General features: G+C 27.9%; 1 protein-coding gene across 2 annotated transcripts in view; it reads right to left on the bottom strand.

Moving 5' to 3' along the window:
• Nucleotides 1-13,373, bottom strand: part of Dhc64C (dynein heavy chain, cytoplasmic) — a 105,990-nt gene that overhangs the window by 74,226 nt on the left and 18,391 nt on the right. For both annotated transcript variants that reach the window (XM_087156950.1, XM_087156951.1), the window contains exons 18-29: nt 12,074-12,364; nt 9,820-10,055; nt 9,113-9,185; nt 8,926-9,036; nt 8,718-8,837; nt 6,740-6,979; nt 5,856-5,979; nt 4,823-4,968; nt 4,214-4,324; nt 3,043-3,252; nt 1,600-1,746; nt 913-1,079 (exon numbers count right to left, since the gene is read on the bottom strand). In XM_087156950.1, the coding sequence (XP_087013076.1) occupies nt 913-1,079; nt 1,600-1,746; nt 3,043-3,252; nt 4,214-4,324; nt 4,823-4,968; nt 5,856-5,979; nt 6,740-6,979; nt 8,718-8,837; nt 8,926-9,036; nt 9,113-9,185; nt 9,820-10,055; nt 12,074-12,364 (1,976 nt within the window). The remainder of the gene's footprint in view (nt 1-912; nt 1,080-1,599; nt 1,747-3,042; nt 3,253-4,213; nt 4,325-4,822; nt 4,969-5,855; nt 5,980-6,739; nt 6,980-8,717; nt 8,838-8,925; nt 9,037-9,112; nt 9,186-9,819; nt 10,056-12,073; nt 12,365-13,373) is intronic.

Raw genomic sequence — 13,373 nt, 5'->3', positions numbered from 1 at the left:
ATGCATTCCTTTTTAATTTTGGGGCAAATTTTTTAGCTTGAAATAAAATAAAATAAAAAAATTTTTTTGATATCCCCCAATTTACTTTCTGACTCTTAATTCCAGAATGTATAAACATTAAAAAAGATATTTTGTCACAGAAGTCTTATTTTTCTAGAACCACAAATGTTCAAAAAGACCGCAAGTAATTGACCTAAGATTACAAGAAACATATCTCAAATATACATGCACGATAAGTGCTGACCTCTGGTTTAAAGTAATCTAGCTATAATCACATTGTGAATTATAGAAATGAGAATTTAACTAATAGATGAGAACTGGTGTAGAAATTGAGAACTAAACTTCTGGGGATAAGAAATGGGTTTTAAATCTTTTTAGCACACTCCAACCCACGTGCATGAGAAATAGAGGTTGAAAATTTACTTAGATTCATGGAGAAATTCATGGGAGCAAAAAGGAAAAGATTAAGATAAAATAAGAATATTTTATAATTTGTTCTCCCACAAATTATCAAGATTTGCATAACATCTTCATTCAGAAAAGTAATTTGAAAATTTAAAACGACAAGGACCAAACTATCTAAAATATCATGTCTTCTTTTCAACGAGTTCTATAATATGTTAATTTAAATACACAATTTTGAAAGGCTTAAGTACTTCAGATCAAGGTTTAAGATTATCGCAGCCTGAACATTTGACTGGTGGGGAATTCAGTTGACAAAATATTTGTTGACTGAATATTAACAAATCACTATTTGATGGATTGATAATAAAAGACAATCATAATCTCTAATTTAAACAAGCAACTCTTTCACCTGAGACATTGAAATAAATTATTGAATAAGTGTTTCATTTAATTGTCTGATTAGATAACATAGTTCAACAAAAAGAATTCGTTGAATTCCAAAAGTACCTTTGGAAACGTGACGTTTCAACAGGAAGAAGAGTTTGAATATCAGCACTTCCTGAAAAGATGCCCTCCAAATATACCCAGCGCCTTTGAACGTCAATCCATACATCAAAGAGAGCATTGATTCTGTTTAGTTTTTCTTCCCATGATAATGCATCTTCTTCAAATTCCTATAATTTACATTAAAAATATATGTACAAACAAATGTATGGCCGTATAAATTAAGCCTATGAAATTAACAACAATGTTATTTTTTCTCAACTAATTATTACACTGAAATGCTAACTTTGAAAAATATTTTAAGAAGTTTAAAGAATAAATGATATTTGAAAATAAAAATATTCGTTATTTATATATAGTCTGATTGGAAAATTCAAATCTTTGTAAATTGCAGAGGTCAATTGTTAAACTTATTGCAGTGACATTGGCAGTTTGCACTTTCTAATTATTAAACAAAGACGAGAATAGCAAATAAAATCAATTAAAATGACTTATGCTTTTCAATGTATTAGTACATACATCATTAACTTATGAAATTATACAAGCTTAAAAAAAAAAAGAAGCTTAATTATGCAAGTGAAAGAATGAACAAATTAAAAGCAACAATTTGGATTTTCAAACAAAATGTATGATATTCTAGAAGGGAAATAGATATGAACATATGTGTACATAAATTTGTCTCTCACTTACTTTGTAATAAGGAGACAATTTCATGGCAGCAACACTGTTAATGTGCTCTTTTACTTTAGTAAACAAGTCATCCCAGCCTTTAATCAATCTGCATTTATTTTGATAACTAACCAACTCTAGCTCATAGTTCTGCCAAGCTTCTCGAACCTAAGGAACCAAAATAGTCATAAATAAAATAATTAACAAAATTAAATAACTTAAATTTCCAAAAATGTTCAAATATAATATGAAGGGATTGACAATTATAACATGGCTTAAGCTTGCATCTCCAACTGAAGTTTCGAAATAATGTCAAGTATTGATGTAATGCATGCAGTGCGAAAAAATTTAGTTGCATAATACATAATCTGCCAGTGATTTCCATTTCCTACCGGCCTCACATGAAGTTTTATCGATCAATGTGGATTTAATCAATATGTTTACAAAAATATTCTAAAATAGTAGACCAACATCCATTTTTTTCTCAGAAAATGGTATATTTTATATCCGAACTATTATTTTTTAATAAAAATATTGCTGGGTAGACAAGTCTTTAATCGACGACTGAGATAATGATGTCTTTCATAAATGTATAAGAAATTCCCATTTGCTTGTGTTCTAGGGATTCGGAAAAATTCCAAATTAAAGCAATTACACAGCACAACAATTGCAAACAGTTGTTCCAGATTAAAACAATTGCACAAAGCAAAAAAAAAAACATTTGAGGAGGAAAAAATGAAGACTGTGTGGAAATTCAAAGTCAAATCTGTAAGAGATTGGCCATGAATAAACATGATAATTTGATTCACAATACTTTTGTTTGTGAGAGATCCTGTCTCACAATTCCGTCTGTGTAAGGAACTCTCTAACAATAATTAGATGCAACTTCCTTACTTTTATGCTCTATTAGGAGTACTATGCTTAACTAACTTGCTCACTATGTTTAACAACAACTCACAAATTAATTTGCAATCAAATATTGCATAATAAGGTAGTATTATGCAATTGCATTAGAATAAGAGATAGATAATTTAAAAGTAAATAAAGTTTTAACTTTTATTAATTTTAAGCTTATGATGGCATAAAAATATTTGGTTCTTCATTGTTAATTAAGGAATGAAGCATATGGTTTTTCTAGCCAACTATATACCAAAAAAAAAAAAAAGAAAGAAAAGGTTTCAGACTATTATCTTTTCATGCTACGTAGAGATATTTTCATAAATTTTTTTTTGTTTTCTTTTGCATTGGAAAATGGATAATAAAAGATACAAATAACAAATGAAAAGGCAATTTAACACTATTAAACATAAATAGGTGACTTTTTTCAATCGTTCCGCAAAATGTGTTGTTAGATAATGTAATTCAATGCACAATTGAAACAGGTCAATGATCTTTAATATTGAAAATAAAAAGCAGTAAGTGAAACAGAATATATGTAAATTAAATATAGTAAAGAGGAATAACCTGTTTTAAGAATTCTTCCAACGCCATTTCTCCTTGTGCAATCAGTATGACACCTTTAATGATTGCTTCATTCCTCTGCAAATCAATGTCCCAAACCTGTCCAAGGGTAAGATCAGATAGGACCCAATTTACTCTTAGTTGTTTCATCAATTGTTTCCAGTGCCGTTCTTTCAAGGCATCAGATTTCAGTTCTACAATGAGCATGTTGACCTGAAGAAAAGAATTTACATGTATGTTGTTGAAATCTGGGACACAAAATATAAGAAAAACTATGAGTTCATAAAATATCTGCAAAGTTTGTAATGTTATATGCAGTGGCCTTGAATGGGAAATAGAGAACAAGTTTTGACACCAATGATTTTAGAGAAATAAACTACTCTTCCTTAATATCATAGTAGTACCAAGAGTTGTTCCACACTTTTCATGAAATTCCATTTTCATAAGAAAGTGAAAAATTCTCACACATTTATGTTTTGGTTCAAAATTTTTTTTTCTCCCCTTTTTAGAAAAAAAACAACAAAAAAAAAACAAATCAAAATTTGTTAAGGCTTTCAGTAAAAGATCTCGTTTTTATTAATTTGTGATAAATTAACTAATTTTCTAAATCTGTGATTACTGTATTCTTTCTTGCTAATTGAAAATAAGTTCAGATTTCAGCAGGGAAAAAAACTCAAAACTATCCATTTCAAGGTGCATGAATGATAGAGTTCTTCAATTGTATTTTTTTTAAAAAAATATAGGAGAGCTAGATTTTAAGATAAAAGAAGTTTTGTGAAAGGCTCATTTTTCATAATAAAATATCTTGTCAAAGGTTTATCTTAAGATAAAATATTTTCTAAAGGGTCCGTTTTTAGGATATAATATGTTACGTAGAATTCATTAATCAACATAATTTTCTCCTAAAATTATCCTGGAGTACAGTGATAGAATTGTGTGATTTAAGTCAAACATATGATAACCATTATTTGCAAAATTATTAAATTAATCGTATAAATTGCTGCAGCAAGTCATCACATTTAACATTATATCTCAGTAACACTTGCTAAAACTAAAAAAAAAATAATAATAATAAACTTTAAAAAATATTGTAATGAAAACAAATCAATAAAACTATTAGAAATTCTGGTTTACAGATACCACACAGAGATAAAGATTTAGAAAAGTTAGATACCTTAGTAAAGCTCATCAATGTTCTTTTCACATATTCATAAGATGCATACTGTCGCAGTCTAGCAGGCAGTTCTTTAAGTTGACTTAATAGACCATCGAGATGCTGTCGTAACTAAAATGAATTTGTAAGTTAAACTCTATTACAAACTTTTTTTAAAAAAATATTGCCATATTAAAGAGCAAATGCATTTATTAAATTTTAAAGACAATATAGAGATAATAGACATAGAATATTAGTATATTGAGACAAAAAAAAAAGTGTCATTCTTAAAAAAGTTGAATTTTAATAATCACTGAATCATTTTTAAAAATCGATTTGAGGGGAAAAAGCAAACAGAAATTTCAAAAACTTAAATAATGGCATAGTTATATAGTTAAAGTTTATATAAAGGGAGAACAGTTAGTCAAGCATAATTTCTAAAAAACTAACACAAAATAATACAAATGTAAAAAATACAAATATGCTAAGTTTACAAACTAATGGTAATAAAAAATATGATTTTTAAACATAAATGTTGAAATATTAATGAATTTTTTGAAATTATAAATATATTTAATTAATTTTAAATTGCAAATTATAAACTCAAAAACATTCAATTCATAACCTTACTTTTCTGGGTTGTATTGATAACCATGGCTGTTCCTTCATTTGATCAATTTGATCCCAGATTTTGGCCAGTTCTGACCACACACCCTTAAGATCATGAAGTTCCTCTAAAGCAACTAACAAACGTTCATCTGTTGCACTCAACAAGCCTAAAAAATAATGTTTTAAAAATCACATATCAGGAAAAAGAACGAATTTAAAAAGTCCGTCCATCACATACTGTATTTTGAATGTCTAAAAATTTTTTTTCTGTCATGAATTCAGCTTTAATAAAGCTTTTTAATATTTTAACTTAAAATCATGAAAATATCAATGAACATTGTAATATGATTTTTCACTTGCAAAGTATTTATTTTAAATAAAACTTGGAAGTTTTTAAACATTAATGCTTTTTTTTCTTCTCACATTTTTGCAGCTTTATAGTATTGTGCCTAAAATTTACTAATATTATAACTTCAAAGTGAGAAATTAATTCCTCATATTTTATGGGGAAAATAATAATAGTTTGCTTGAATAAAAAGAAAATTAAATGACAAAATTGCAATCTCGTATTTCTATATAAATAAATTAGCATTAAAAAAAGTTAACAAAATAATAAATTTGAAATTAACATATTTTTTAAATTAATATTAAGAAATATTTCATTTTTTAGATAATTGATCTTAAAACAGATTATTCAAGAAAATATAAGTACACTTAATTTATCTAGATACAAATGTACACATTTATTTAGGAAAAAATAAGGATAGCATAAGGTCAAATTATTAAAATAAATTATTATAACAAGTTATATAGATTTTAAAATTCCATATATATTTTTAAAAAAAAATAAATGTAGAACATTTTACTTTCATATACTATATGTAAACAATTTGATTTGTTTTAAACTATTTACTAAATAGTTGTCCCTAAACAATTACAATTAAGCTAAACAACAGTTGCAAAAATCTAAAAGAAATATGTTGGATCATCTGATGGGCATCTGGTACTGACAGATCAAATATCAACAGTAAAATAATAAATCTAAGCTAATTACCTGGTTCCTGGAGTTCTAAAGCTTCTTTAGCCTTCATTACATTATCTCTATCTTCTTTCAAACGACTGAATTTTGATTCAAAGAGGGACAAATGGCCCATTGCTTCTTGAGGTTTTAAAGATCCCTAAAAGCATTAAAATTTCTAATCAATGCAGTCTTTTGTGTATAAAAAAAATTCCAGTTTTCAGGTATGAGAGTGGAAAGAGAAAAAAAGTCCTTTCAACTCAAAATCATGAAAAAAAATTGAATAAAAAGGTGCTTAAAACTATTTTGCAAGAAAGAAAAGGAAAAAAAAACATCTTAATTGCTTTAAGTTTTTTTCCCTACATGTGTACATTGACAGTTCAACAATCTGTTAAGTTTTATAAATAAATCATGATTAAAGAGAATAAATTAATATGAAACAAAATAATGTTGAAAAATTTCATCGCAATTTCTAATATTTGTTCACAAATATACTGATCAACAATTTACAAATCAGCAATTTGGCAAAATTATTTTACTCAGATGAAAAGGCTAACAATGATTAATTTTTATCTTTTTAAATTTTTTTTTTTTACGACTATGCAGTGAAAGCATCACCTTCTGAAAAAATTAGATAAAATATTTTCTACTTTGACGAAACTGCTTCCGCATCTTTAAGTTTAAAAAGAGCCTTAGGAAAACAGAAGGAGAGAGAAAAAAAAAGCTAAGTTGGTTGTTAAACACATTAAAGGTAATAAAAATTTTTTAAAGAAGAGTTTTTTTTTAATATTTTCTTAAAAATTTTTTCTGAAGTTCAGAAAGTAAGAAATTCTACCAAAAGTCAGAATAATCTCAGGCTTGTCCCATTTTTTAAAACATTTCCACACTATAGAAAAACTGAAGATAGAAAAGTAACTTACTTCTACAGGTTTGGATTTTTCCCACTCATTCAGAACTTCATTTGTTCGAGCTTCGACAGCTTTGTCCTCTGCCACAATCTTAACTTGGAGGCTAGCAACTTGGACTTGTATAGCACTGTCTTTTCTGCGAATTATTTCATTGAAAGCTGACCACTCACCCTCCACATTGTCCACATGCAGCCAAGAGTTTGGGAACTGAAAACGCTGCCGTTCAAGAATCCTTTGACCTTCTTTATACAACTGACATCAAACATCAAAACAAAGTTAAATTTACAAATATGCAATTAGATATTGGAAATACAAAGCAATATTTCAATATTATTTTCTATTCTTTACAATATAAGAGACATTAAAAAAAATTATTTAACTATCATGAGATGGCGATTGTCTAAGAAACTTTATGGAAGACTTTACTTTTTCTCGGGTTGAAACATTGGAAGTGTGCAAAACAAATATGTTCTTCATTTTATGAGGGTTTCGTATTCATTACTATCACTTGACTCAACTGGAATAGAAGATTCTTTCTTTTTCATAAACACTGAAATAGTTCATTTTAAAAAAGAAAGCACATTTCTCTTAGTGTTCTCTTCATTCAGAATAACAAAACTGAATGACTATTATCAATTGCTTATTACTTCTGACTGCACTGCTCATTACTGAAACAATATCATAAAATATGAAAAAAAGTTAGCAATAATCAGATGAACCTAATTCTCTGCCTCTCAACTTTCTATTTGTCAGCTTAACTTTCTTTTCCTAAAATCACTTTCAATGCTTTTTGATGTGTAATAGTGTGTATGTGGAATCATTGCACTTTAATAAAAAAGTATTTTCACATTTTTGTATGAATACTCTAGTATGTTAGTGTTGTACATAATTTTGGTAATAAATAATTTTGAAATTAATATTACAACAAGCAGGTGTTAAAATAATTAGAGAAGAGTTGTTATGAATGGGTCTGCTTTTGGTTTAATATTTTTTTAAATTTTTCTAACCAGTTTTAGCTTAATATTTTATTGTGGTTATTTTACTCATTTGGTTACACAAAAAAGTCACTGAAATTGGATTACAAAATGCCTACAGTAAATGATAATTGAAAAAAAATAAAAATTTGGCCCATTGAGATCCATCCAAGGGGTTGAATAGGCCATTGAAGGTTATGAATGCGCTACTAAATGAAATTCAATGAAAACGTGAGAATCACCTTTTATTCACCAAATATGACAAAAGAAAGATAATAAAAAAATGTGCATGACATGAAAAAAGCACAATGGAAATGCATGTTATAATTTAGCAAAATTGATATCTATCAGAATTGATATAAAAATTCATTTAATTAAATAAATAACTTTGATTATGTGACTTAAGTTTCTAATAAACAACTAATATTCTAAATATTTCTTGGCGAAAATGCGAACATCTTTCTTTCGCAATAATCATGAACTATACTATTTAAATAATAATTTAATTAAAAACCAATAACAGATAGTTAATAGTATCATAAAACAAAAATGAAAAAAAGGGGGAAATACACATCTTCATAATCAAGGCAATGGTGGCCTCTTTATAATCATGACATGTGGACCATTCAACCCCACTTAAACTTCTTGAATATAAATTTAGAATATTTTAGAACATTAAATTCAAACAACTAATTTCTAAAAGTTAGTAAACAAATATGCAAATACTTGCTATTGTCATGTAATAAAATAATAAAATGCTTTTAAACTGGTATTTATTTCACAGAAAACAAATTTTAGCCCACCCTAATCTGGTGGAAAAATGGTTTTGCACAAAAAAAATATTTTGATGCATATGATAGAATAAGTAGCTTCATTTATTGGTAGCATCTGAAATCATTTCATGCAAATACTTTTTCATATATTATTACTGACCCATTCATTTCCATGGCCTATTTATTACCACTCTCCCCTAATCTTATAAAACTGTGGAATAAATGAAAAAATTCACAACTTACTTCAACTTTTTTATCCCAAATTTTCATTTTCTTTTTCAAAGATTGAACATATGTTATAAATGTGACAGCATCTGAAGTTGAATCAGTTTCAATAGACTGTTGTTCTAAATCACTGCGAGACTGAAAAAAAACAAGAGACAAATATAGAAATGTACAAATTTAGATAAACTTATTTTACAGATCTGGATGAAGCAAAGTAATAACTTACTTTTGAGACAGTAGTATGGAAAGATGCCATTTCATTACCAAGAAGTGATCCAAATTTTCCAAGAACATCTTTATGCCAAGAATCATATTTCAATGAAACTTTAGATTGAACCTAATTAAATTAAAAATTATAAGTCAAAATAATAGATATGAAATAATTTTTTTAAATAACTTATGGTAATTCATACCTTTGCATATTCAATAATAATTGGACCGATTTCTTTTCTAACATCTGTAGTGTCAAATGTTGTTCTTGATTTTCTACAATTGTGAAAAATAATTACTATTGAAACAGTGTTTATGATTTCTCATAGTGACTATAGTATAAATAATACTACATAAATAAGAATACTATAGTTTAAGTTTTGTAATGAAGAACCTTCATCAGTATCTAAATACAAAACACTGGAGACACTTTTTTTCACATACAGCACAAAGTTCACCCAACATTTCTTCAACTTTGGCATAAATGTGTGATTAAGGTAAATTTGGCTTCTTTTGTAATGTTGTTTAAATCCGATGCTTGGACACAGATGAAGGTTCTACATAATAGTGTAAAAACTGTAGTATACTTGTTTACGTGGTATTGCTTGTGCTTTTTTTTATGTTGATAAACTTAGTTCTTATTTAGCACAAAGTTCACACTTGATCCACCCAAGCATTAATAATTCTCTACAGTCAAAGAAGCTAGTTAAGTATCATTAAACTAAACAACCGGAAAGAAAAAATACAAATCATTATAAAACTGCAAAATGATTATTGTAGTTTTTGTTTAGTAATTATTTCCAAGAATTGATTATGAAGATTAAATAATAAAATATGTATTGGGCTATGATCATGAATATATGGCATCAGTAATACAGAAATAAAATGTTTTAAAAAATGAATGTCTTACTTTATTTCGACTAAAGTATTCATCCAGCGGCTGATATTTTCTCCCAGTTTTGAGTACAGAGCTTCGGGTTGAAGATCCCACAGAGCCTGATATCGGAGCCATTCTTTAACATACAAGTCCATTTGTTGAATTTTGTTTTCGATTGTCTGATAGGCTGACTCTAAAGTGACAGCACCATCAGGCATTTTGCGTAACAAAGTCTTATAAGATTCAGAGACTGGGCGATCTAGACCAACCTATAAGGAAAAACAATATAATTAAATTTAAAATTTTTTTTCAAAGGATAGAATAGTAAGACTTTGCGCAACAGCCCAATGTGGACCAGCAGGACATGCAGGTTAACGGTTCAAAATTTCATGACCAACTGCACAACTGTGAATGTGGTCAGTATTGCACACAGGATGGTTTTACTTCCCAGACAAGCTGGTACCCTTTGATTTGAAACAGTGGATGGCTTCAAGTCGCCCTTGTAGTTATATACTGGCTACATTGGAATCATAAGTAAAGCTTTAGATCATTACCGGAAATAAGATTATAAAACTACAACATTTGTTAAATTCTTTTTTTTTTTTATTTATTTATTTTTTACAGAAACATTTATAAAGCTTATGATAATCTTATGCTCAACATACGTATTTCAAAATAAGCTGTGATATTTTTATACCCCATAAAAAAAACTGAGTTTGTTTTAAATTTACATATTACATAAACATGCGTTCAAACTCATAATTATTTTTAAAAAAATTTCTTTAAAAAAGAAGTTACATTTTAAAGCATATATTTATTCACTGAATTGTCGAATTTTTCAGTTTAGTATGAGGTTGACAGAAATGCATTTTCCCCTGTTATTAAAGTTTAATTCCTCTTATTATGGTTTGTATAAGACATACCATAATAAGAGGAATTTTTGAGTTCAGTTGGTTCAGCTCTTTCGAAAATTGGCAAATACTTTTGATGTTTCGCTAATTTACTGGATAATAATTTGAAATCCTTAGTGCGTCCCCTGTAATTACACATTTATTAATATTTTAAAAATTGTTCATATTTAATGTCAAAATAGTGAAGAACTTTAGTCTAGCTAATAACTTTAGAAATGAAATTTTATGCCCTGTGCAATTAGTATAGTAGTAATATGCAATTAGTTTAAAAATTTTATTTTTAAGTTACAAGAGCTTAAGCATGTTAGGATTGATTTGTACTTCTAAAAAAAGGGCTACCTTTTACTCTTGTAATTTACAGAAATGCCACAGCAGTTTTGGAAGAAAAGCAGAACTTTCTTGGTAACAAAACTTCAGAAATAGGTTTTTAAAACTACAAATTAAACTATAGTAAAAATTACACTTTCAAGGAAATATTATATCAAATAAAATACATTTAAAAAAATAGTTTCTTTTTAATAAAAAATTTGAGTTAATTCACTTCAAGCTATAGGACTCTTTTGTATCAAGAATTAAAATCTCAGGCATAATTTTTTTGTCAAGAATAAATCTGAAGATTTAATTAATATTCCTTAGAAAATTGGAATTCGGTTTAATATTTTTAATTAAAGTGCTTACTCAGCATGCAACGACGCATTTTTATTTAAAAAATTAACTTTGTACTCAATTTGGTTCTTTGGTATTAAGTTGGTTCTTCTATAACTCTTAATTCTATTTTTAAAAATCTTTGTACATCGAATATAAAAGATAGAATTAAAATTTCAAATAAACTAGATAAGAACAATTAAAAATTTTAAAAAAATTTATATTTATCACATAAAACTAGATTTCTTCTTCTAAAAATAGAAAATAAGTATATGATCCCCAATTTAACTTTATAAAGTCTTATGAAAAGAAAATTTTATTTTAATTTTATGTAATATTATTTAAGAGTCACAAGTATTCAGGAACAACAAATCAGGTGGAGTAAATAAAGACACTTCAATCAATTTGTGAATGGTTCACCAGTTCAACATATCAAATTATTGCAATTTCAGCATTGTTAAACTTATGAAAATCAGGCAAAAAAGTTCACAGATTCACAGAAAAGTGGCATTTCTGATTTCAGTTGAATCCTTAAACTAATGGTCAGAAGTGAATCAGTGCACACTAATTTTACCAAACTCACAGTTACAGTCTTGTACAAAAAGTTTCACTTAAAAAATTAATAAGAATTGTTAAGAGATGGGGGAAAAGAGAATAAGATAAAAGACTTAATTATTTTTAACCACAAATTTCACGGGTTCTTGGGATTAAAAAAAAAAGTTTAAGCATACCTGATAGCGGGAGCTTTGAATTCTAGTTTGAAGAAGAACAACATTCTCCCAAGCAAAAAGTTGCTGCATGATGTTAAAACGAGCTTCTTCAACGCTGGGGTTAACATAAATAACTTGATTTGTGATCCTAATTTCGTGAATAAGAGTCTGTATTTGTGGATCACCACCAAGTTTGTGGGCAGTAGTTGTGTCATCAGTAGTAGAATCTGCTTCTTGTTGGTTTTTACCTTCCAATGCTTTCGTCCAAGCATTGATGCCAGCTTCAAGTCTCAGGGCAAGCTTTGTCTCAACCTAAAATAGAATGTATTAATAAATGATATATATGTAAATAAAACATAACACTGTTTTTTTTTAATTTCTAATGATAAAATTAAAAGACAAAAAAGCAATAAATACAAAGAACCAAACAGAGAACAAAAATACAGAAGAATAAAAAAACAGTGAACAAGGAAAGTAGCTGTAGCAATAGTCTATGAATCCAAAAGCGTCGTTTCTTCCAGCAGCGGCCCACAAGAAAGCGATTGGTTAAAATTTGGCGAAGGATAAGATAGTTATCACTTAAGGGCGCAAGTGTTTTGAGAGACAGTCATGACCAATGATGAGCCTTAACTCAACCGCTATTCACAATAAAGTCAATATAAGTTAGAAATTTCATATCACAAGTTTGGAAACTAATCTGATAAATCAGGTTTAAGAAAAAAAACTTTATTAATACAGAATGGCTAAATTAATTAAAATTTTGAAGAAAAAAAATATCAAAAATTAAATTATTACAGAACACAAAATAAATTTTTGTTGGGCAATTTAATTTATTTAAATAACTAGGAGGCTTCGCCCCCCGGAACTACTTTCGCTGTTCATTTCGGATTGCTTCGCAATCCGATGCTCGCTTTGCTCGCTCATTGGATACGTTCTTAACGTCTAGCTTTTGTATACTTTTTTGAACACTGAAGTTCCGAAAACTTTTCACTGTAGAAAATTCTAAACCTGTGCATTTCAATATTAATTTGAAATTGCAAACAGTTCACATATTTTTCTTAATCACACTATTCTAAATTTCAGTTGTTGAGAAAAGTAACTGTTGTAAGTTTTGTTTTAAAGTCTTTCCCACCAGAGGGCTAAAGCCATGTGTTGTAAAACAATATGAAATAGTAGTCTGCAACTGAAAGCCGGATGTAAAGCATTGGTTTCGATGAAGATAATTTTGTATTTTTAATTCTCAGAAGGGCGCCACCCTAATAATATGGAATTTGTAAAGTAAATGTATATATTTTTGATTGTTGAAGCCCATCAGGAAATA

Source organism: Parasteatoda tepidariorum, chromosome 2 (genome assembly GCF_982258835.1).
Source record: "Parasteatoda tepidariorum strain Cologne lab strain chromosome 2, Ptep-v5.0, whole genome shotgun sequence".
Taxonomy (NCBI): domain Eukaryota; kingdom Metazoa; phylum Arthropoda; class Arachnida; order Araneae; family Theridiidae; genus Parasteatoda; species Parasteatoda tepidariorum.
Note: the sequence above shows the minus strand (reverse complement) of the source record. Positions and strands in the feature narration are given on the sequence as shown.